This window comes from Callorhinchus milii, unplaced genomic scaffold (assembly GCF_018977255.1).
Source record: "Callorhinchus milii isolate IMCB2004 unplaced genomic scaffold, IMCB_Cmil_1.0 Scaffold18, whole genome shotgun sequence".
NCBI classification, from domain to species: Eukaryota; Metazoa; Chordata; class Chondrichthyes; order Chimaeriformes; family Callorhinchidae; genus Callorhinchus; species Callorhinchus milii.
The window spans coordinates 1,186,876-1,208,051 of record NW_024704759.1 but is presented as its reverse complement, the minus strand read 5'-3'; the positions used below and the strand labels follow the sequence as shown (position 1 = coordinate 1,208,051).

The following is a 21,176-nucleotide window of genomic DNA, read 5'->3' as shown; positions in this document are numbered from 1 at the left end:
TTGTGTTATTACTCGGTGCCCAGTGAGGGTTGGGGTCAGTGAGCAGACAGCGCCCCCCTCTGGCGGGTGGCGGTGGTTCCCGGATGCGGCGCGGGAGCTGAAGATGGCGCAGGCGGCGATATTCGAGGCGTTGGCAGGTAGTGACCCCTCGAGCCCCGCGCGCCCCCCACCCCACCCCCCGCCCCCGGCACCGGCACCGCGCTGCCCGAGCCCGAGGCCCTGCCTTGCCCTGCGGCCCGGGCCCGGGGGGGAGGGGGAGGGCCCGGGGGGGGGGGGGGGACGGGGGAGACGGGGCTATTGTTCCCACAAAAAGGCATCTTTGTCCCCGGGAACAGCAGCTCTTCGCCCCCCGGAGTGGGAGCCCGACCCCGGGGCCCTGAGGCCGACTGCAGGCCCGGCCCGGAGCCCCGGGCTGTGTGGGGGTGGGGGCGGCCCTCAGGGAGGGGAGGCCCAGGGCTCCTCACCCCCACAGTCACCCTCTCACCCCCACAGTCAACCAAAAGAACCCAGGTTCGATTCCCGGTTGGGCCGAAACCTCAGGCAGGTTTCCTTAACGTGATAAGGCGCTACATCAAACGTAAGGATTATTATTATATATTTTGAGATTTTAGGTGCTATGTTATTAATGTGTGTGTCTCTGCTGTTAGTGAGTCTCTGTATTCTCCTGTTAATCGCTACCCTGTGTTTGCTGCAGGAATCAAGCCGTACAAGTGTCAGTACTGCAGTAAGAGCTTCAGCCGACGCGCTCACATGTTGGAACACCAGCACTCTCACACCGACACCTACAGCATTCGCTGCCCCAGCTGTGGCAAGGGCTTCACCAGGGACAAGTACCTCAAGCAGCACAAGTGCCGACTGTACGCCGGCCGGGACGAGGAGCGGCCAGAGCGCAAACGGCGCTACTGGGTCCGCAAGAAGCCGGTGGTCCGCACGGCCAAGCGGGCGTTCGTGCCCGGGCCTGTGCCGGAGCGCAGAGACGAGGCCTGTCAGGCGCGGCTGGGCCCTGAGCGGTACGAGGAGCACGTGATCATTCTGTCGGAGTCGGAGGACGTCAGCGGGACGGAGAACACCACAGACGCTGGGGGGCTGAACGGCTCAGCGCCCTCCAACACTGCCCTGTCAGCCTTGCGGACGGGCCCCAGCCTGGCCCTGCTGGAGGTTCCTGTTTACATTCAGGCCTCGGACTGAAAAAGTTACAGACAAAACTTTTTTTTAAACGTGTAAATAAAAACTTGGCAAGAGATCATGACTGAAAGAACTAGTATTAACATGCAGCGCAGCCTTTCATTCTGCCCTGACGTCTGGAGAATAAGACTTGCGCCCAATCCGTAGAGTTCAGGAATCCAGAGAGAGTTGATCATCCTGGTGAAAGAGTCTGGAGCACAGCGCAGGCCGACTGTTAGCTAAAAGCACACCCTCGCTTTTATCGACGTGGCTGCCGGCCGAGCTGGGACTCCGAACCCCATGAGGAAGAGTGTGGCTGACAGTCTGTGTCCAAAGCACTGACGCTGCACAGTCAGGATCCTGAGGCAGAGGCTTTCTCATCTGAAAGGGCTCATGTTATTAACTCGTGTAATAGAGCTGTCCATCTGACTCCCTTACTCTTCATGCATGACTGTGCGTGTACTTTTTAATGTTCATGTATTTTTGTGTATGTCTGTGACTACATGCCTACTTGTGAGTGTGTGTCTGTGTGTATGTCTCTCTCCATGGCTGGTATGTATTTGTGTGTATGCATGTATGTGAGGCGTGCGTTTGTGGATGTGTGTGTGCGTGGTGTGTGTGTACATCTGTGAGAGACTGATAATAGCCTCTTATGTGGATGAAATTTCATGATTTGTTCGAAGTTTTTCCCAACCATTGAAGTCGAGTTCAAATTTTATTGAATTCTGACTTTTCCAGAACAGACAAAATAAACCTTTGAGATTTTTTTATATCCTGCGTTTGGACTGTTTCTGAGTGTTAGGATATTGCACCCTGTGGGACGCTACCCTGCGTGAGGGGCGCTATATAAATGCAAGTTGTTGTTGTCCTGTTAGACACAAGAGCCTGTGGTGACTTCCAGCAAAGTCCAGTTATCTGGACCTTCCCTTCACATTCTGTCACTTACAGACATTGCTTTCGGTCGCCTCCTCCTGACTGCCTTATCATGTCTTTGAGACGTCTCAAAGCGCTTCATAGACTATACTGTAAAGTAAATTGACTGTATAGTTTGTGGGCGAAACATATCCAAACCAAGCGGAGACCAGGCCCCCGAGCATCCCACCCGCACATGGCAACCGCAAAGACAGACCACTGGACTGTGTGATGGCTCTCTTGAGTCTCATGAAAACAACTGTCCCTTTAAAGAATATTGGTCGGCGGAGGATAAATACAAGGGAGCGCGCCTTTAAGGACGTAGGCCTGGGCGTGCTGACGTCAGGACATCGGCTGTACGTGCGGCCCAGGCGAGGAGAGGCCGGCGGCGGAGCCTGAGCCTGAGAGCCGACAGCGGGAGGGCGGGGCGGGGCGGGGCGAGGGTCAGGGAAGCTGCCCCACCATGAGCCTACTGGGGAAGCTGTTCGGCACCGGGGGGAAGGCGGGCAAAGGCCCGAGCCCCCAGGAGGCCATCCAGCGGCTGCGGGAGACCGAGGATATGCTGACCAAGAAACAGGAGTTCCTGGAGAAGAAGATCGAGCAGGAGCTGAGCACCGCCCGGCAGCACGGCACCAAGAACAGGCGCGGTCAGTCACCCTCAGCCCGGCCTCAGCCCCTCACAGGCCCACACAGGCCCTCACAGGCCCACACAGCCCCACACAGGCCCTCACAGCTCCCACACAGCCCCCACACAGCCCCTCACAGCCCCACACAGCTCTCCAACACAGCCCCATCACAGCTCCACACAGCTCCACACAGCCCCACACAGCCCCCATCACAGCCCCTCACAGCCCCTCACAGCCCCACACAGCCCCTCACAGCCCCCACACAGCCCACACAGCCCCATCACAGCCCCACACAGCCCCATCACAGCCCCACACAGCCCCTCACAGCCCCACACAGCCCCTCACAGCCCCACACAGCCCCTCACAGGCCCACACAGCCCCAACACAGCCCCACACAGCCCCCACACAGCCCCTCACAGGCCCACACAGCCCCAACACAGCCCCACACAGCCCCTCACAGCCCCATCACAGCTCCCACACAGCCCCCACACAGCCCCCACACAGCCCCTCACAGGCCCACACAGCCGCTCACAGCCCCCACACAGCCCCTCACAGCCCCTCACAGGCCCACACAGCCGCTCACAGCCCCACACAGCCCCTCACAGGCCCTCACAGGCCCACACAGCCCCTCACAGCCCACACAGCCCCATCACAGCCCCATCACAGCCCCTCACAGCCCCACACAGCCCCACACAGCCGCTCACAGCCCCACACAGCCCCCACACAGCCCCACACAGCCCACACACAGCTCTCCAACACAGCCCCACACAGCCCCATACAGCCCCTCACAGGCCCACACAGGCCCACACAGCCCCTCACAGGCCCTCACAGCCCCACACAGCCCCTCACAGCCCCACACAGCCCCTCACAGGCCCACACAGCCGCTCACAGCCCCACACAGCCCCCACACAGCCCCACACAGCCCACACACAGCTCTCCAACACAGCCCCACACAGCCCCTCACAGCCCCACACAGCCCCATACAGCCCCTCACAGGCCCACACAGCCCCTCACAGGCCCTCACAGCCCCACACAGCCCCTCACAGCCCCACACAGCCCCATACAGCCCCACACAGCCCCTCACAGGCCCACACAGCCCCTCACAGCCCCTCACAGCCCCACACAGCCCCTCACAGCCCCCACACAGCCCCATACAGCCCCTCACAGGCCCACACAGCCCACACAGCCCCCACACAGCTCCACACAGCTCCACACAACCCCATCACAGCCCCCACACAGCCCCCACACAGCCCCACACAGCCCACACACAGCTCTCCAACACAGCCCCACACAGCCCCTCACAGGCCCACACAGCCCCTCACAGCCCCAACACAGCCCCTCACAGCCCCTCACAGCCCCATCACAGCTCCCACACAGCCCCCATCACAGCTCCCCCCCCATCACAGCTCCCCAACCCCCCCCCATCACAGCTCCCCCCCATCACAGCTCCCCAACCCCCCCCCATCACAGCTCCCCCCCATCACAGCTCCCCAACCCCCCCCATCACGGCTCCCCACCATCACAGCTCCCCAATCCCCCCCCCATCACAGCTCCCCAACCCCCCCATCACAGCTCCCCAATCCCCCCCCATCACAGCTCCCCAACCCCCCCCATCACAGCTCCCCCCATCACAGCTCCCCAATCCCCCCCCCATCACAGCTCCCCAATCCCCCCCCATCACAGCTCCCCAATCCCCCCCATCACAGCTCCCCAACCCCCCCCATCACAGCTCCTCCCATCACAGCTCCCCAATCCCCCCCCCATCACAGCTCCCCAATCCCCCCCCCCATCACAGCTCCCCAACCCCCACCATCACAGCTCCCCAACCCCACCCCCCCATCACAGCTCCCCAATCCCCCCCCCCATCACAGCTCCCCAACCCCCCCCCATCACAGCTCCCCACCATCACAGCTCCCCAACCCCCCCCATCACAGCTCCCCAATCCCCCCCCATCACAGCTCCCCAACCCCCCCCATTACAGCTCCCCCCCATCACAGCTCCCCAACCCCCCCATCACAGCTCCCCAACCCCCCCCATCACAGCTCCCCCCCATCACAGCTCCCCAACCCCCCCATCACAGCTCCCCAACCCCCCATCACAGCTCCCCCCATCACAGCTCCCCAACCCCCCATCACAGCTCCCCCCCATCACAGCTCCCCAATCCCCCCATCACAGCTCCCCAACCCCCCCATCACAGCTCCCAACCCCCCCATCACAGCTCCCCAATCCCCCCATCACAGCTCCCCCCATCACAGCTCCCCAACCCCCCCATCACAGCTCCCCCCCATCACAGCTCCCAACCCCCCCATCACAGCTCCCCCCATCACAGCTCCCCAATCCCCCCCGATCACAGCTCCCCAACCCCCCCCTTCACAGCTCCCCAACCCCCCCCATCACAGCTCCCCCCATCACAGCTCCCCAACCCCCCATCACAGCTCCCCAATCCCCCCCCATCACAGCTCCCCAACCCCCCCATCACAGCTCCCCCCCATCACAGCTCCCCCCATCACAGCTCCCCAACCCCCCATCACAGCTCCCCAATCCCCCCCCCATCACAGCTCCCCAACCCCCCCCATCACAGCTCCCCAACCCCCCCCATCACAGCTCCCCAACCCCCCCCCATCACAGCTCCCCAACCCCCCCCATCACAGCTCCCCAACCCCCCCCCCATCACAGCTCCCCAACCTCCCCCATCACAGCTCCCCAATCCCCCCCCATCACAGCTCCCCAACCCCCCCCCATCACAGCTCCCCAACCCCCCCCCATCACAGCTCCCCAATCCCCCCCCCATCACAGCTCCCCAATCCCCCCCCATCACAGCTCCCCAATCCCCCCCCATCACAGCTCCCCATCCCCCCCCACAGCTCCCCAATCCCCCCCCATCACAGCTCCCCAACCCCCCCATCACAGCTCCCCCAACCCCCCCATCACAGCTCCCCAACCCCCCCATCACAGCTCCCCCCCATCACAGCTCCCCAATCCCCCCCATCACAGCTCCCCAACCCCCCCCCATCACAGCTCCCCAACCCCCCCCATCACAGCTCCCCAACCCCCCCATCACAGCTCCCAACTCCCCCCATCACAGCTCCCCAACCCCCCCCATCACAGCTCCCCAATCCCCCCCCCATCACAGCTCCCCAATTCCCCCCCCATCACAGCTCCCCAACCCCCCACATCACAGCTCCCCAACCCCCCCATCACAGCTCCCCAACCCCCCCCCCCATCACAGCTCCCCAATCCCCCCCCCATCACAGCTCCCCAATCCCCCCATCACAGCTCCCCAATCCCCCCCCATCACAGCTCCCCAACCCCCCATCACAGCTCCCCCCATCACAGCTCCCCAATCCCCCCCATCACAGCTCCCCAATCCCCCCCATCACAGCTCCCCAATCCCCCCCATCACAGCTCCCCAACCCCCCCCCATCACAGCTCCCCAACCCCCCCATCACAGCTCCCCAACCCCCCCCATCACAGCTCCCCAACCCCCCCATCACAGCTCCCCAACCCCCCCCATCACAGCTCCCCAATCCCCCCCCCCCACAGCTCCCCAATCCCCCCCCCATCACAGCTCCCCACCCCCCCATCACAGCTCCCTCCCCATCACAGCTCCCCAACCCCCCCCATCACAGCTCCCCAATCCCCCCCCCATCACAGCTCCCCAATCCCCCCCCCATCACAGCTCCCCAATCCCCCCCCAGCACAGCTCCCCAGCCCCCCCCCATCACAGCTCCCCAATCCCCCCCATCACAGCTCCCCAATCCCCCCCCATCACAGCTCCCCAATCCCCCCCCCATCACAGCTCCCCAATCCCCCCCAAAATTACAGCCCTCAACCGTCCTATTCCAATCCCCCCAAATCCTGCCCCCCTCCCAAACTAGGCAGCCCCCAACCCCCCCTAAATCACAGCTCCCCAACCCCAATCCCAGCCCACCACTCCCAAATCCACCCCCACCTCAAAATCCCAAACCCTGCAAATCCCAGATCCCCAAAGCCAACTTCAGATCCCAACTTCTATCAGAAATGGGAGAGAGAAAACGATCTCTCTCTCAGAGTAGCAACAGGAGAGACATTGGAGTCTGTTCTTCCATTTATTTATTAAACGGTGTCAGATATTTTAATCGCATCTATTTATATTTTTATATATAATATATAATAATAATAAAAATCCTTACAAATGATACTGCGCCTTATCATGTCTTTAAGGCGTCTCAAAGCACTTCACAGAACATACTGTAAAGTGATTTGACTGTACTTCTCAGTGAATCCCTGACATTGTTGACATGAGTAGATGTAATCGCTGCCGTGAATTTCTTAACATGTTCCGACTCCGAGCAGGACCAGGGGGATGAGTATCTTTATTTTGTTCCTTGTGAAATTTCTGTTTGGGAGAGACGTAGATGTCCGTGATCCAGTATTGCAGGGCCTCATCGGGAGAATGTGTGGAGGCAATGCTTGATTGATCTATATTTAACAACAACATAGCAGTGTCAAGTGGATCAGTTATGCCTGACTACTTCCCTCCGCCTCACTCCCTCCCTTACCTCCTTTAAGACCCATCTTAAGACCCTCCTATTCGACCGTGCCTTTGATCACCCTCCTTATCCCCCCCATACTCCACCCTCCCCGATCCACAGCCCCCCAGCTCAGGTCCGAAACACTGACCGTCCAGCGCCTTGGGATGTCCTCCCGATGTAAAAGGCGCTATACATATATCATTTTGTTGTTGTTGTACTTTTCTGCCTCCACCCTTGACTCCCCTGATCACTGCTGTCCTGTCAGAATCATGTTAAAGCTTCCGCGACGCTATTAGAAACAAGCGAGGAAGTTTCTTTCCGTTTATAAAATGTGTGTTTGCAATTGACAGTAAATAATTGAAAGGTGGGCCTGATAGAGGTGTTTAAAATTATGAAAGGGTTCTTATAAAGGTTAATCTAAATAGGTTCATATGCTCTTTCCACTTGGTGAGTTCAAAAGCGAGGCATAAAAATAAGATAGTCAGTAATGGTAGATCTATTAAAGTGTAGGAGGAAGTTTGTTACACAGAGGGCGTTGAGAGTGTGAACCTAACTGCCGGATGTTGTGGTTGAGCTGAAAGCATGATTTAAAAGGAAACTCGATGCACACATCAAGGGTGTGTTACGGGGGCTGTGGAGTGTGCATTCATGTGGCGTATAATAGCCACAGCATCGTCCAGTTTCAGTGCTGTTCAGACTGTGTATTTCGAGGTAATTGTCAAGCCCTCCGAGATCTAATAAGATGTAATAAAAATACAAGTTCTTTCTTTAGAAATGAGAAAGGCAATTCTTTTTGCTTTGAATTCATTGAGTCTGGTTAGAGCTTGTGGGAGTTTCCTGGTGTTTAGGTTGTGTGTGTTTTTAGCCGTCTGTAGTCATGAACTGTCTTGCAAAGAAGATGAAGCGAGTCCCAGATTAAATCACTGGCTTGAAATGTGAGCGTGTATGTGTGGGTGGGATACAGAATAGTAATGGTCGCCTCTTCCTGTTTAGTGTTTCTGGGCAAAGAGACAAACTTAGCTGAGATGAAGCTGTTAGCAGATCAAGCTCCATTTCGGAGCTCACTGTTAGTATTGAGGTAATCAGCGCATAACGTATGTTTCCATTCTCACTGTCCCATGGTTCAAGTACCTGCAATATAGCCTGGAACTGACACCTCCTGTATAGTTATAATAATCCTTGCATTAGTTTGATATTAGCAGTGAGCACCTCTATATAGTCTGATGTATGATATTAACCACTTTATGTGCCGCTTAATGGTTTAGACTGATATTTTAATAGGTGTGTGGGGAGGGAGCGAGTTCTGTGTTTCTGCCTTGTACAAGCAGCTTGTGTGAATCCACACAGTTTGTGATGAGAAAGGGTGTGGTGGAGCTGACCTCATTTATATGAGTTGCTCGTTGAGTCACCCTATGGTCTCGTGGTGACTCAGGAGAGAACTCTGATATGCCACTCCTCTGAGACATCCCCCGTTACATGTTAAATTATAATAATAATTTGGTCACTCAATCCACCACTCTTTGTGGGACGCTGCTGTGCGCCGTTGGCTGCCGCGTTTTGCCCAAACATATACAGTTAATCCACTTTACAGTACGTTACTATGAAGCGCTTTGAGACGTCTCAAAGACGTGATATGAAATGCAAGGATAATTATTATTATTTCAGGGAAAAAAATCAGGAACAGGCTTTCATTACCTAAATTGCTCTGTGGAATTCCACCCTGCCCTTTCAGGGTAAGGTGGATCACCCACAGAGCAATTTGGGTAATGGAGGAATAATAACAGTAATAATAATCCTTGCGTTTGATATAGGCCCATATGTCTTTGAGATGTCTCAAAGCCTATCACAGAATGTACTGGCAAGCAAATTGACTGTATATTTTGTGGTCAAAACCTGGTAGCCAATTGTGCATAGCAGTGTCCCACAAACAGTCATGGATTGAGTGACCAAATTATTATTATTTTTTGGTGGGGAGGGATTAAATTGAAGAAAAGCAAACAGGTGGATCTGCTGTACAGAAATCCCTTTCTGGTAACCAAAAAATTATTATTTTTGAAGGGATTATTACCCTTGGAAAAGCTCTGCCACTGGACTAACAATCAGGTTCCTACTTACCACTAGGTAACTAGAGGTGTGTGGAGTAAGGAAACTTGCTTAAGGTTTTATAACATAAATAATGAGTAATGGGGCTGTACCCTGTGTTGTGTGCTGTTACTGAACTGCTGTGAATCATTCCTCTATGTGGAAGAGAGTTCGGATGAAGTTAATATTTGCAAATAGGAATTTTTATCCCAAATAAAACCGCACACACAGCAAAGCCCGTTTGAAATCAAGCTCTTGGTGTCGAGCGTCTGATCAAAATTTTGAGCTCTCAGCTGCCACATTAAAAAAACAATTCAATGTGGATTAACGTGGCAGTATTCGGTAGTGCGCAGCGGGCTCCGACCTGCTCCACGTCTGCCACCCGGCCCTCCTCACCATCGGCGGACAGACTTTCAGCCTTTCTTGCCCCACCCTTTGGAATTTCCTGCATCCCAAAGTCCCTTTGCCTCCCTGCTATCTCCCTTGAGACCTCAAGGCCCGTCTCAAGACCCTCCTTTTCAACCGTGCCTTCAGCCGCCCTCCTACCCACCCCCACCCTTGCTGTCCTCCACCCCTCCTGATCCCAACACCCAGCTCAGCTCCAAATCCATGACTGTCCAGCCACTTGGGAAGTCCTCCCGACGTGAATTTGCCCACAAAATATACAGTCAATTCACTTTACAGTATATTCTGTGAAGCGCTTTGAGACGTCTCGAAGACGGGATACGGCCTTATATCAAAATACAAACATTATTATTATTAAAGGCGCTGTATAACCATAGCAACGACAACTTGCAATTGTGTAGCACCCCTCAAGCAGGGTAGCGCCCCAGAGCGCTTGACAGTGGTGGAGCACGATGCTGAGCCGGGGGGAGGGGAGATGTGATGATAGGCACGGTCGAAGACAAAGTCTTCAGGCGCGATCTGTATCAATGTAACTTGTTGTCTCTCTGTGTCCGCGGTGAAGTGCAGTAAAGCTGAGCTCTGTTTGTGTCTCTGCTCCGACAGCTGCACTACAGGCCCTGAAACGTAAAAAGAGGTACGAGAAGCAGTTGGCACAGATAGACGGCACTCTGTCCACCATCGAGTTCCAGCGAGAGGCGCTGGAGAACGCCAACACTAACACCGAAGTACTTAAGAACATGGGCTATGCCGCTAAAGCCATGAAAGCAGCTCACGAGAACATGTAAGCGGTTTTCCTCTGCTTTGTCCCGACTTGCGGCTACGGCTTTGGGGCTGAAGCCTAATCTGCAGCGTCCCCACTTCCCGACTCGCTCTCAGAGCGCTGAGCAGGGTTGTGTAAATCATGTTGACACCGATCGATCATTATCAATTTGTGTCCCGAAGGCAGCAGCCGATGGCCTGTGTGTGTTCACACACTTGTAGAGTACACAGCGAGTGACAAATAGCCCAGTGGCCATCAGCTCCGCCGAGCCTTGGCTCAGTCTGTGAGACCGTTTAGTTAGTAATCAGGATTGTGAAATAATCCTAAATCCGGCCTTTATCTGAAAGCCAATCTAATGCCGATCCCTAAGAAAATATATAATAATGTATTGTACTAAGAGAAACCGTTCCAGATTATTCCTGGATGTTTCACGAATTGTGGGATTTTATTGTGGATTATTAGACATCGAGGATTCCCAGGCTAGAACAAGGTGTAATTTCGGGTCTGGGTGAGTTTACTGATCTCCAGGGCTTGTCGTGTGGCTCAGTGATGGCTGAGCTGAGGAGAGGGTGAGCTGCCAGGGTTACTGAGCAGCGCTGGCTGTTGGGAGACGTATGGGTTTCTAGCCGGACTCTGGTTTACTCTCTGCTTCCAGGGACATCGACCAGGTGGATGATCTGATGAACGACATCACAGAGCAGCAGGTGGTGGCACAGGAGATCTCCGATGCTATCTCTAAGCCGGTCGGGTTTGGGGAAGACTTCGATGAGGTGAGCGGAACTCAGCCGCACTTATACCTTTTCACACTGAAACTAGATTTTAACGTCAAATCTACAATCGCCCCAATGACTAGTTGAACTGTTCAACGACACTGACATTGCTTTTGTTCTGTGGGTCAGTAGATATCACAGAGGGGATCGTGGCTTTCAACTAAGAAAAAACGATTGAATCCTTCCTATCCTTAGTTCTCTTCTGTGCATCTCTTTCTCTCTCTCCCTCACACTGTGTGTGTGTGTCTCCACCCCCCCTCATTCTGTGTATATAATAATAATCCTTGCATTTGATACAGCGCCTCATCACGTCTTTGAGACGTCTCAAAGCGCTTCATAGAATATACTGTAAAGTGAATTGACTGTATTTTTCTCGGCAAAGCATGGCAGCCAATTGCGCACAACAGCGTCCCACAAACAGTCATGGATTTTTTTTAAATTTGAGGGTATGTCTTTGTCTCTCTCTTCCTCCCTTTCACTGTGTATGTATGTGTGTGTGTGTGTGTCTCTCTCTCTCTCTCTCTCTCTCTTTCCACCCCCCCAATCAATGCTGCGCGTGTGTGTGTGTGTGGGGGGGGAGGGAGGAGTGGGGAGTCTCTCTCTGAAGCTCATTGTCTTATCTCAGTCTGATCAGAACTGTTGTATATGTCGCTGTCTGTCTGGTGCCCAAGTGACTGACGTTGATCACTGGTGTCTCTCTCTCTGCAGGACGATCTGATGGCTGAGCTGGAGGAGTTGGAACAGGAGGAACTCGACAAGAACCTGCTGGAGATCGGAGGGACTACCCCCGTGCCTCTCCCCAACGTCCCATCCACATCCCTCCCCGCAGGTAACCATGAGTCTGTACCACACCACACTGAACAACCCACTGCCATTCCCACACCCTCAGCATTCATTCAGTCAACCTTCGTCCAATTTACTCTTAAATCCTGCCATTCGCTCGGCTTCAGAAGCCTGGTGTGGTTAAAGTGAGGGCTGTTTCCAATCGGTCGAATTGTAGTTAGACTTTACAATGAGCTGAGTGTGATAGTCACTGGGGGGGAGAAGAGAAGGGGCAAGGAATCAGATCATTTCATCATGGTGTTAAAGCAAAAAGTCCTTCTGCCCTTCATAAATGTTCTCTCGATCTTTCCCACTCTTCTCTCATCGCCTACCCCAACAGCAACAACTTGCATTTATATAGCTTCCCGGTGCGATTGCATTTCCCTCTCCTCAGCTGTGGCCATGGTTGCTGTGAGAGTGGGTGGTGCAGCCTCACGCACTGACCGTGTGTGACGAGAGAGGAAGTGCTGCAAGGCATTGAGATGTCTTACTTTCCCACCTGTCGTAAAGGCAGCCATTCACTGGCCTGCAGAGGACGTGTCTGCCCTCTCGTGGCCAAGCCTCTGATTGTCACAGGTATTACTGGACCTGGATATTAATAATAATAAAATAATAATCCTTGCATTTGATATAGCGCTTTTCACGTCTTCTAGACGTCTCAAAGCGTTCACAGGATACACTGTAAAATGAATTGACTGGGTGAAACACAGCCACGAATTTAAGCACAGTGGTGTCCCACAAACAACCATAGAATTTATCTGGGGACTGTCGACCAGGACACCGGGAGAGAGAAACTCCCTTAAGCGTCTTAAGTCCCTGGTTTGGGTTTAGTTTTTATCACGGGGTGGGGGCTTGCTTGAAGCCTTTGTGGTGCACATTCAGCTTCTGGGGCAGGTCAGCCAGCCTCCTGCATTAACAAACCTCACATCAGATGATATCTTTTCGAAGGGTGAATGATTTTTTTTTACCCCCTTTTAAATGCCAACCATCCATCTGCCCTGAAACCTCCTTACTCTCTGACCTGCCTACTCCCCAACCCATTTCCCGCTACCTCCACTCGACTGGTTCCGGTCTCCTGCATGTCCGTCATGCCCTCTGTTCCACCATCCTTGGCCGTGTTTTCAGCCGCTATGCCCCGAAACTCTGGAATACTCTTCCTCTATCTCTCCGCCTTGCCCCTTCCGTCCCCATCTTCAGATCACACCTGAAGGCCTTCCTCTTTGACCATAGCTACAGTTACCTCCCCCCGGCTCGGCATTATGCTCCGCCACTGACAAGCGCTCTGAGACGCTATCCTGTGTGAGGGGGCGCTGTGTAAATGCAGGTTGTTGTTACTGTTGTCTGTCTAACTTGTGACTTTTGACCCAAAGTCTATGCCGGACTGTGTGTGTCTCCCTGTCACCCTGTCTCCCTGTCACCCTGTCTCCCTGTCTGTGTCTCCCTGTCTGTGTCTCCCTGTCTCTGTGTCTCCCTGTCTCTGTGTCTCCCTGTCTCTGTGTCTCCCTGTCTCTGTGTCTCCCTGTCTCTGTGTCTCCCTGTCTCTGTGTCTCCCTGTCTCTGTGTCTCCCTGTCTCTGTGTCTCCCTGTCTCTGTGTCTCCCTGTCTCTGTGTCTCCCTGTCTGTGTCTCCCTGTCTCTGTGTCTCCCTGTCTGCCTGTGTCTCTGTGTCTCCCTGTCTCTGTGTCTCCCTGTCTCTGTGTCTCTCTGTCTCCCTGTCTCCCTGTCTCTGTGGGTCTGGTGTGGCCCGATGGGAGATGCTGGCTGGATGGTAACCTCACTGCTTTGTGATTTTCAGCGAGCAGGAAGAAGGAGGAAGATGACGAGGACCTGAAAGACTTGACAGCGTGGGCGGAGGCCATGTAAGGCAGCCACCATCTTGGACAGCACAGACTCCGGTCACACGGTGCGGTTCCGAGGTGGGCGATAACTGCGGTGACAGTTGTCAAACTGAGGTGGTGACTACACCCGAAAGGCACGGTGGTGGGAGGTGGGTGGGGTGGGGGGGGTTACAGCCTCAGAACTGGACCCCAGGAGGAGACCTTCCCCCCCACACACACACTCTCCCACCCCCCGCACACTTGGTCTTGGCTAGTATTGGATGTCTTAACCCATTTATGATCACCAGCCAGAAGCTTGACGCTCTGCAATTATTTGAGGGGCGATGTGGGCGGAGGGGGAACATGACTGCACCCATCCCTCCCCGCTGCCATGTTTCTTTTACTTTATATAAATATATATATAATATTTGCTGTACATTTCCTCTGTAGCGTTGCACATTGGTGTCTGAGTAGCGGATTGCTGAGAGTGAGTGCACACACACACGCACACAGACACAGAGCACTGCTTGTTTTACGTTGAGGCTCCACGAGCTGTAGGTGGCTGGATTCTTTTGGGGGTGATTTTTGATTAATTCTTAAAACTATTTTCCTCTCTCTGTGTGATGATGAACTTTATTTTAATAGAAACTATCCGGCAGTGTGTTGCGGGAGGGAGGGAGGAGGACATGTGTGTGTGAGGGTGGGGGAATCTGAATTAATCAGTATTAAAAAGGTTTCTTTCGCTCTCTCATTATCTTCGCTCAGTTTGAAGTGTGGTTTTCAATCATATCGTTGTTTCTTTCTCATCAAACCTGAACCCGGCCTCACTCGCTCTCTCTCTCTGCATCTGCTGGGGGCGGGGGAGAGAGAAGTCATTTGAAATTTGTTGTCCTTGTTGTCGGGTGCAAAGAGAACAGCGTTTTGAATGATATTGTGGGCATGAAACTCGATGTGTGTAGTAACGCTGTCCCCTTATCTCCACACTACGCTAAACAGTATTGAGACCCCACCCCCTAAATAATTAATTAATTCTTAAATCTGCTGTAAATATGTTAATCGATAATAAAAAGTGACTTTGTAAAGCGTATGTGATTGTCTACCTGCATTTGGCATCCTGGCATTATTTATTGCTCTGCTGCTCACAAACTGGTCATATCCTCATCATTGATTATGATCTTCCAGAACAAGACAACGTAATTATAATTAATTATTAATGTTAACCTTGCATACGGTACAGAGATTATTGGTGCTATAGGTGCTCTCGTTTGCAAGGCGACTGCTCTAACCACTGTAGCTGTAATTTCTCTGCAACACTGTCTGCCTGAAAGCAATGTGAGGACAGGCAGCGCCTCTCAGCTCCAGCTTCTGCTCAAGGAAAAAAACTGTTAAATTTTACTTTGTAAAAGACCAACACAGTGAGACTCAATGGGTGGCTTTGGGGGAAGAGTTTGACTAGATAGCTCCATCTTGTGGACCGACCAACAAGGAACTGCTGAGCCTGGATCCAAATCTAGATGAGATGGTCTCAAGCTCCTCTCTCTCTCTTACGCTGTAGGCACAGAACCTTGTTATTAGTCTCCTGGCCTTAACACTCCAGAAAGGAGGAGCTGGGAGAGACAGAGCTGGGGAGAGGGTGATGTGTCCATTTATCGAGTCAGACTCAATTGATTAAACAACAGAGAAAGTAATCGTTTTTGCATTTGGTACAGCGCCTTATCAAATCATTGAGACGTCTCAAAGCACTTCACAGGATACACTGTAAAGTGAATTGACTATATTTTGTGCACGAAACGTGGCAGACAATTGTGCACAGCAGTGTCCAACAAACAGTTGTGGTTCGAGTGACCAGATTTTTTTTGCGAGGGATTATTATCAGATTGTAAAAGTTTTTACAAATACATTAAGAGGAATAGGCTAGTGAGGGTAAATGTAGGTCCACTTCAGTCAGAGACAGGAGAAGTTGTAATGGGGGATAAGGACATGGCAGAGTCCCTAAATGGGTACTTTGCATCAGTCTTCACCTTAGAAGACACAACAAATCTATCAACAATAGAGATGCACCAAGGGGATAAGGACAGGGAGCAACTTAGAGAAATTTTCATTGGCAGAGAATTGGTGCTCGGGAAACTGTTAGCACTAAAAAGTGACAAATCCCTGGTCCGGATGGCTTGCATCCCAGGGTTTTAAAAGAGGAGCTTATGAGGTAGTAGAGGTCTTGTGTCTGATCTTCCAAAATTCCTTGGATTCTGGAACAGTCCCCATGGATTGGAAGATCGCAAATGTCACACCACTATTTAAAAAAGGTGGAAAGGAAAAGATGGGGAACTATAGGCCAGTTAGTCTCACATCAGTGATAGGAAACATTTTAGAATCATTGATTAAGGATGTGGTAGTGCGGTATTTAGGGGAGCAAATATAATTAGGCCGAGTCAACATGGCTTTACAAAAGGGAAGTCATGTTTGACAAATCTCATTGAATATATGAGGATATTTGGAGTAAACTAGATAAGGGTGAATCAGTGGATGTGGTCTATTTGGATTTCCAGAAGGCATTCAATAAGGTGCCGCATAAAAGGTTAGTCCAAAAGATAGGAGCCCATGGAATTGGGGGAGCATATTAACGTGGATTGGGGAATGGTTAACGGGTAGGAAACAAAGAGTAGGGATAAACGGGTCCTTTTCAGATTGGCGGGATGTGACTAGTGGAGTGCCACAAGGATCAGTCCTTGGGCCTCAGCTATTTACCATCTACATCAACGATCTAGATGAGGACATCAAAGTTAATATATCTAAATTCGCGGATGACACAAAACTAGGAGGAAGTGTCAACACAGAGGACGACATTAAAAAAATGCAGCGAGACATAGATAGGTTAGGTGATTGGGCAGGTAGGTGGCAGATGAAGTATAATGTTGGGAAGTGCGAAGTCATCCACCTCGGTAGCAAAAATAGTAGAGCGGGTTATTTTTTAGAAGGGCAGAGATTGGAACGTGTTAGCGTCCAGAGGGACTTGGGTGTCCTTTCACAGAAAGTTAGTCTGCAGGTGCAGCAGCAATTAGGAAGGCGAACGGTATGTTAGCATTCATTATGAAAGAATTAGAGTATAAGAGTAGGGAAGTCTTGCTGCAACTGTATAGGGCCCTGGTGAGACCACACCTGGAATACTGTGTGCAGTTTTGGTCTCCTTATTTAAGGAAGGATGTACTTGCCTTGGAGGGGGTGCAGCGTAGATTTACTAGGTTAGTACCAGGGATGAAGGGGATGAGTTACGAGGATAGGCTGAACAATTTGGGCCTATATTCTCTAGAATATAGAAGAATTAGAGGGGATCTTATAGAAACCTATAAGATCATCAAAGGGCATGATAGAGTAGATAGTGGGAGATTGTTTCCCCTGGTTGGAGAAACTAAAACCAGGGGTCACAACCTTAAAATCAGAGGCCAGCCCTTTCGCACTGAGTTGAGGAAGAACTTCTTCACTCAAAGGGTGGTGAATGTATGGAACTCACTACCCCAAAGGGCTGTTGACGCTCAGTCCTTGAACATATTCAAGACTGAGATAGATATATTTCTTATTGCAAAAGGGATTAAGGGATATGGGGATAAGGCAGGGTCAGGTTATTAGCTGGAGTTAGATTTGAAGATCAGCCATGATTGATTGAATGGCGGGGCAGGCTCGAAGGGCCGAATGGCCTACTACTCCTGCTCCTATATGTTATGTTATTACCCCAGGAAAAGCAATCTGCCAATCAACTAACAACCAAGTTTCTACTTACTGCTGGTAAATAGGCGTGTAGAGTAAGGAAACTTGCCCAACGTTTCGCACTGCCAGGAATCAAACCCAGGTCCTCTCTCTTGCGAGGCGAGTGCCTCTAAGCTAGAGGACTCCACTTTTGTTTCTGTTTCTTTGATTCAGGGTTTTTTTTGGAGGGTTTTGGGGATAAGTTGACCCGGAAGCATTGCTCTGCTCTGACGCTATGTGTGGATAAAAAATACCCCGAGGGCCCTACCGGGAAGCTGATCTGAGCTGCTGTCTCGGGAGCAAACTGCAGCCATCTCCTCGAAGGCAGTAAATAAATCCCGCTCACTCTCTGAATATTCTGTTTCATTATAGAAAATGTTGTTTCAACATAAATAAACAATGAATTATTAACAGAAGACGTGCTGCTTTCTCTACCTGACCTGATTTCAGTATGCCCCATTCATGTTCCTGCCCAGCTCCTTCCTAACCAATGTACTTCTTCTCGTCAGTATCAGTGTGTGAACTTCACAGAGAGTGACTGAAAAAGAGTGAATGACACAGAGTGACAGAGAAAGAGAGTGACACAGACCACAGAAAGACAGAGAGTACGAGATTTTCTTAACGATTGCTCTATTTTTATTCTCTAGTTATATTTTATTCTCCTACGTGGAGGGGGGAAACAATGAACTCGCAGATCATTGTCGAGGGTTGGCATCCTTCAAATGAGACGTTAAATAGGTCGAAAGGATATCTCCGAAGCGATTCATAAGAATCACCATGAAGTGTCCTGATTGCGTTTTTTTTAGTGAAAGTGGCAGCCAATTTGCTCACAGGAACGTCTGACAAACAGCGGCGAAGAGTGAAGAGAACTGACACCTGATTGTTCTCTGCACGATGAGGTTAAAAAGGTGCGCAGTGATAATGTGACTCCCTTTATTCATCAGCTCAGAACGAGGGTGGGTTAGTGACCCTGGCTTCCTGGGGTGAACATCAACCCTCTTGTGTGCAGCTCCCAGTGATTCTCTTCTCTCTTCTCACCAGGAGCTCCTGGTAATGGGGAGACTGACTGGGAAGATAAAATGATTGATGGGACCCAAGGGTCAGACAGACAGACAAACGCTGATCGATAATCAGTAATCACTTTCCCCTCATCGCCCACTTAGTTCTGGCTCAGCAACCTTCCCCCCCACCACTGGGAACACAGCGGTTGGGACTTGATGGATGAGGCGCGGCTGTGATTCCAGGATTGGGGAACTGCTGGACACTCTGCACTCGGTGCTCAGGCTCACACGTTATTATTGGCCACTCGGGGGGGCAATCAGCGCTCGAACCTCACCCCAGCGAGAGGCCAGGCCGGGGGCAGAGAGCCAGTGAGGAGAAAAATTAGAAAAAAAATACATTAATAGTAATAGTAATAATCCTTGCATTTGATACAGCATCTTATCACGCTGTCGAGACGTCTCAAAGCACTTCACAGAATATATTGTGTAATGACTGAACATTTTGTGGACGAAACGCGGCAGCCAATTGCACACAGCAGCAACCCACACGCAGTCATGGATTGAGCAACTAAATTATTATTATTTTTCGGTGGGGGGGATGGGATTAAATTGAAGAAAAGCAAACAGGTGGATCTGCTGCACAGAGATCCATTTCTGGTAACTAGTAACAAGTGATTTGGTGAAGCTGCTGTTCAGGACTTGGTCACTGTAAATAGCAGAGAGGTGTCAGCTGTCATTGTGAGTCTGTAAATAGCTGAGTGTCACACTCAGCCTCTCTCGGTGTTTATTTCTGACGTACGAGAGAAAGGCGACAGTTCTTTTATTTTTTATTTTTACTCTCAGCTGCTGTGAGGGGTGGTTTTATTACCTTTTTATTTTATGCTGTTTAAAGGGACGTGGCATCCCCCTAAATTACAACAACAACCTGCGTTTCTGAGGAAAAGTCATTGACCTGAAACGTTAACTCATTTTTCTCTCTCCATGGATGCTGCCTGACCTGCTGCGTATTCCCAGCGACATCTGCAGGGTAGCGTCTCAGAGCACTTGTTATTTTAAATTAAAATGGTTTGTGGTGCCCTAATTTAAAGGAGGGTGGTATTCTGGTTTAAAGAGCAGTGCTGTTGTCTACACACACAAACACACACACACACATCCCCAACATTGTATTGAAATGTCAGCCTAGACTGGGAGCTCACAGAAAGTGGGTGGGTTAAAACCGCAACTAAAGTTGAGAGCGCTGACCACTGAGCCGGGCTGACACCTTACCATGGAGCGGAACATTTTGCTCCCGCAATAATAAGAAGCAATAATAAAACACAACACACTGGATAATGTGATTGAGTCACAGAGTCTCTGCCATCTGTCACGAGCTGCACTCCACCGACTGGCAGCAGACAGCGTTTCTGTGAGGAATTATAATGCTGACGTCTGACCCAACCCTGGATCCTGTCAGAATGATCTCAATCTCCCACAGAGAATTCTGTCAGGTGCAGCATCTTGTTTTAAAAAAAACAAATGCAACAGCCATTTTATTGCACTGAGTGAAGTCCCGCACCTCCAGCCCCCGCACCGTCTTGTGCAGTGTTCTTCAGGGCTCTGCCTCCACCCTGAACTCCAGGACTACTGGTGTCCTGACCGACTGCCTGTCCGACATCAAGTCCTGGACGAGGGTCAACTTTCTCCAACTCAACTTCAGCAAGACCGAGGCCCTCCTGATTAGCTCACGCCAGCGCCTCCGCACCTCGGGCGCTGGCAGCCTCAGCCTCCATGGCTGCACACTCAACCTCACTGAGCCAGTCAGGAACCTGGGGGTCTTGTTTGACCCTGAACTCTCCTTTCTCCCCCACATCCGCGCCATGACCGGCACTGCCTACCACCACCTCCGCAACATTGCCAAACTACGACCCCGTCACTCCCACCCTCACCCGACTCCACCGGCTCCCCATCCCCCAGAGGATTGAGTTCAAGATCCTCGTCCTCACCTTTAAAGCCACCCCTGGCCTCGCCCCCTCCTCCCTCTCTGACCCACTGACTCCCTACCAACCCGCCCGCTCCCTCCGTTCAGTGGGCTCCGGCTGCTCCATGTCTCCCGCCCTTGACCTGAGTGCTGAAACCCACAACTGTCTGCTCCAGACACGAGAGTGTGACTGAGAGCTGAACTGATGGAACAAAGACTGTGTTTATGGAAAGCCACCGGTTTCGTTGTGAGGGAGAGGGTTGATTTTGGGTGGGGGTTGATTTCTGTCGCTTTCTTGCTGACCTTTGAAGCGTTTTGAGACGTCTCGACGACGTGACAAGGCGCTGGAACATGGGCAAGGATTATTATATTATTATTAACCTCACCCCAAGCATCAGACAGACGTGTTCGAGTGGGTAAAGAGGCACTTGCGGATGAGGTTAACGTGTGTAAATGACGCCGGTTGCCTTTGCCGGTTGCGGTGCCCTCTGACACGTCGCCGAGACGCCTCGAAGCGCTTTCACAGGATTTTGCCGTCAGGTAATAGTCCGGTTTTTTTTCCCCATCGGTTTGGCTCAGTGGACGGAGCTCCGGTGTGTGCGGAGG

The 21,176-nt window shown here is 52.0% G+C and overlaps 2 protein-coding genes across 2 annotated transcripts in view; both read left to right on the top strand.

Moving 5' to 3' along the window:
- Window positions 1–1,932, top strand: part of LOC103189041 (zinc finger protein 341) — a 10,345-nt gene extending 8,413 nt beyond the window's left edge. The window contains exon 7 of the mRNA XM_042341923.1: window positions 695–1,932. Within this exon, the coding sequence (XP_042197857.1) occupies window positions 695–1,188 (494 nt within the window). The 3' untranslated portion in view covers window positions 1,189–1,932. The remainder of the gene's footprint in view (window positions 1–694) is intronic.
- Window positions 1,933–2,478: 546 nt separating this feature from the next.
- chmp4ba (charged multivesicular body protein 4Ba) lies at window positions 2,479–14,958 on the top strand. Its single transcript, XM_007909285.2, has 5 exons — window positions 2,479–2,723; window positions 10,307–10,484; window positions 11,119–11,233; window positions 11,942–12,062; window positions 13,850–14,958. Exons 1-5 carry the CDS (start codon window positions 2,540–2,542, stop codon window positions 13,915–13,917), a joined length of 666 nt encoding a protein of 221 aa, XP_007907476.1. The 5' UTR covers window positions 2,479–2,539; the 3' UTR covers window positions 13,918–14,958.
- Window positions 14,959–21,176: the final 6,218 nt, after the last annotated feature.

Coding starts and splice junctions, on each gene's coding strand:
- chmp4ba (XM_007909285.2), top strand. CDS start 2,540: ATGAGCCTACTGGGGAAGCTGTTCGGCACCGGGGGGAAGGCGGGCAAA. Junction 2,724..10,306: donor CGGCACCAAGAACAGGCGCG/GTCAGTCACCCT, acceptor CTGCTCCGACAG/CTGCACTACAGGCCCTGAAA. Junction 12,063..13,849: donor ATCCACATCCCTCCCCGCAG/GTAACCATGAGT, acceptor TGTGATTTTCAG/CGAGCAGGAAGAAGGAGGAA.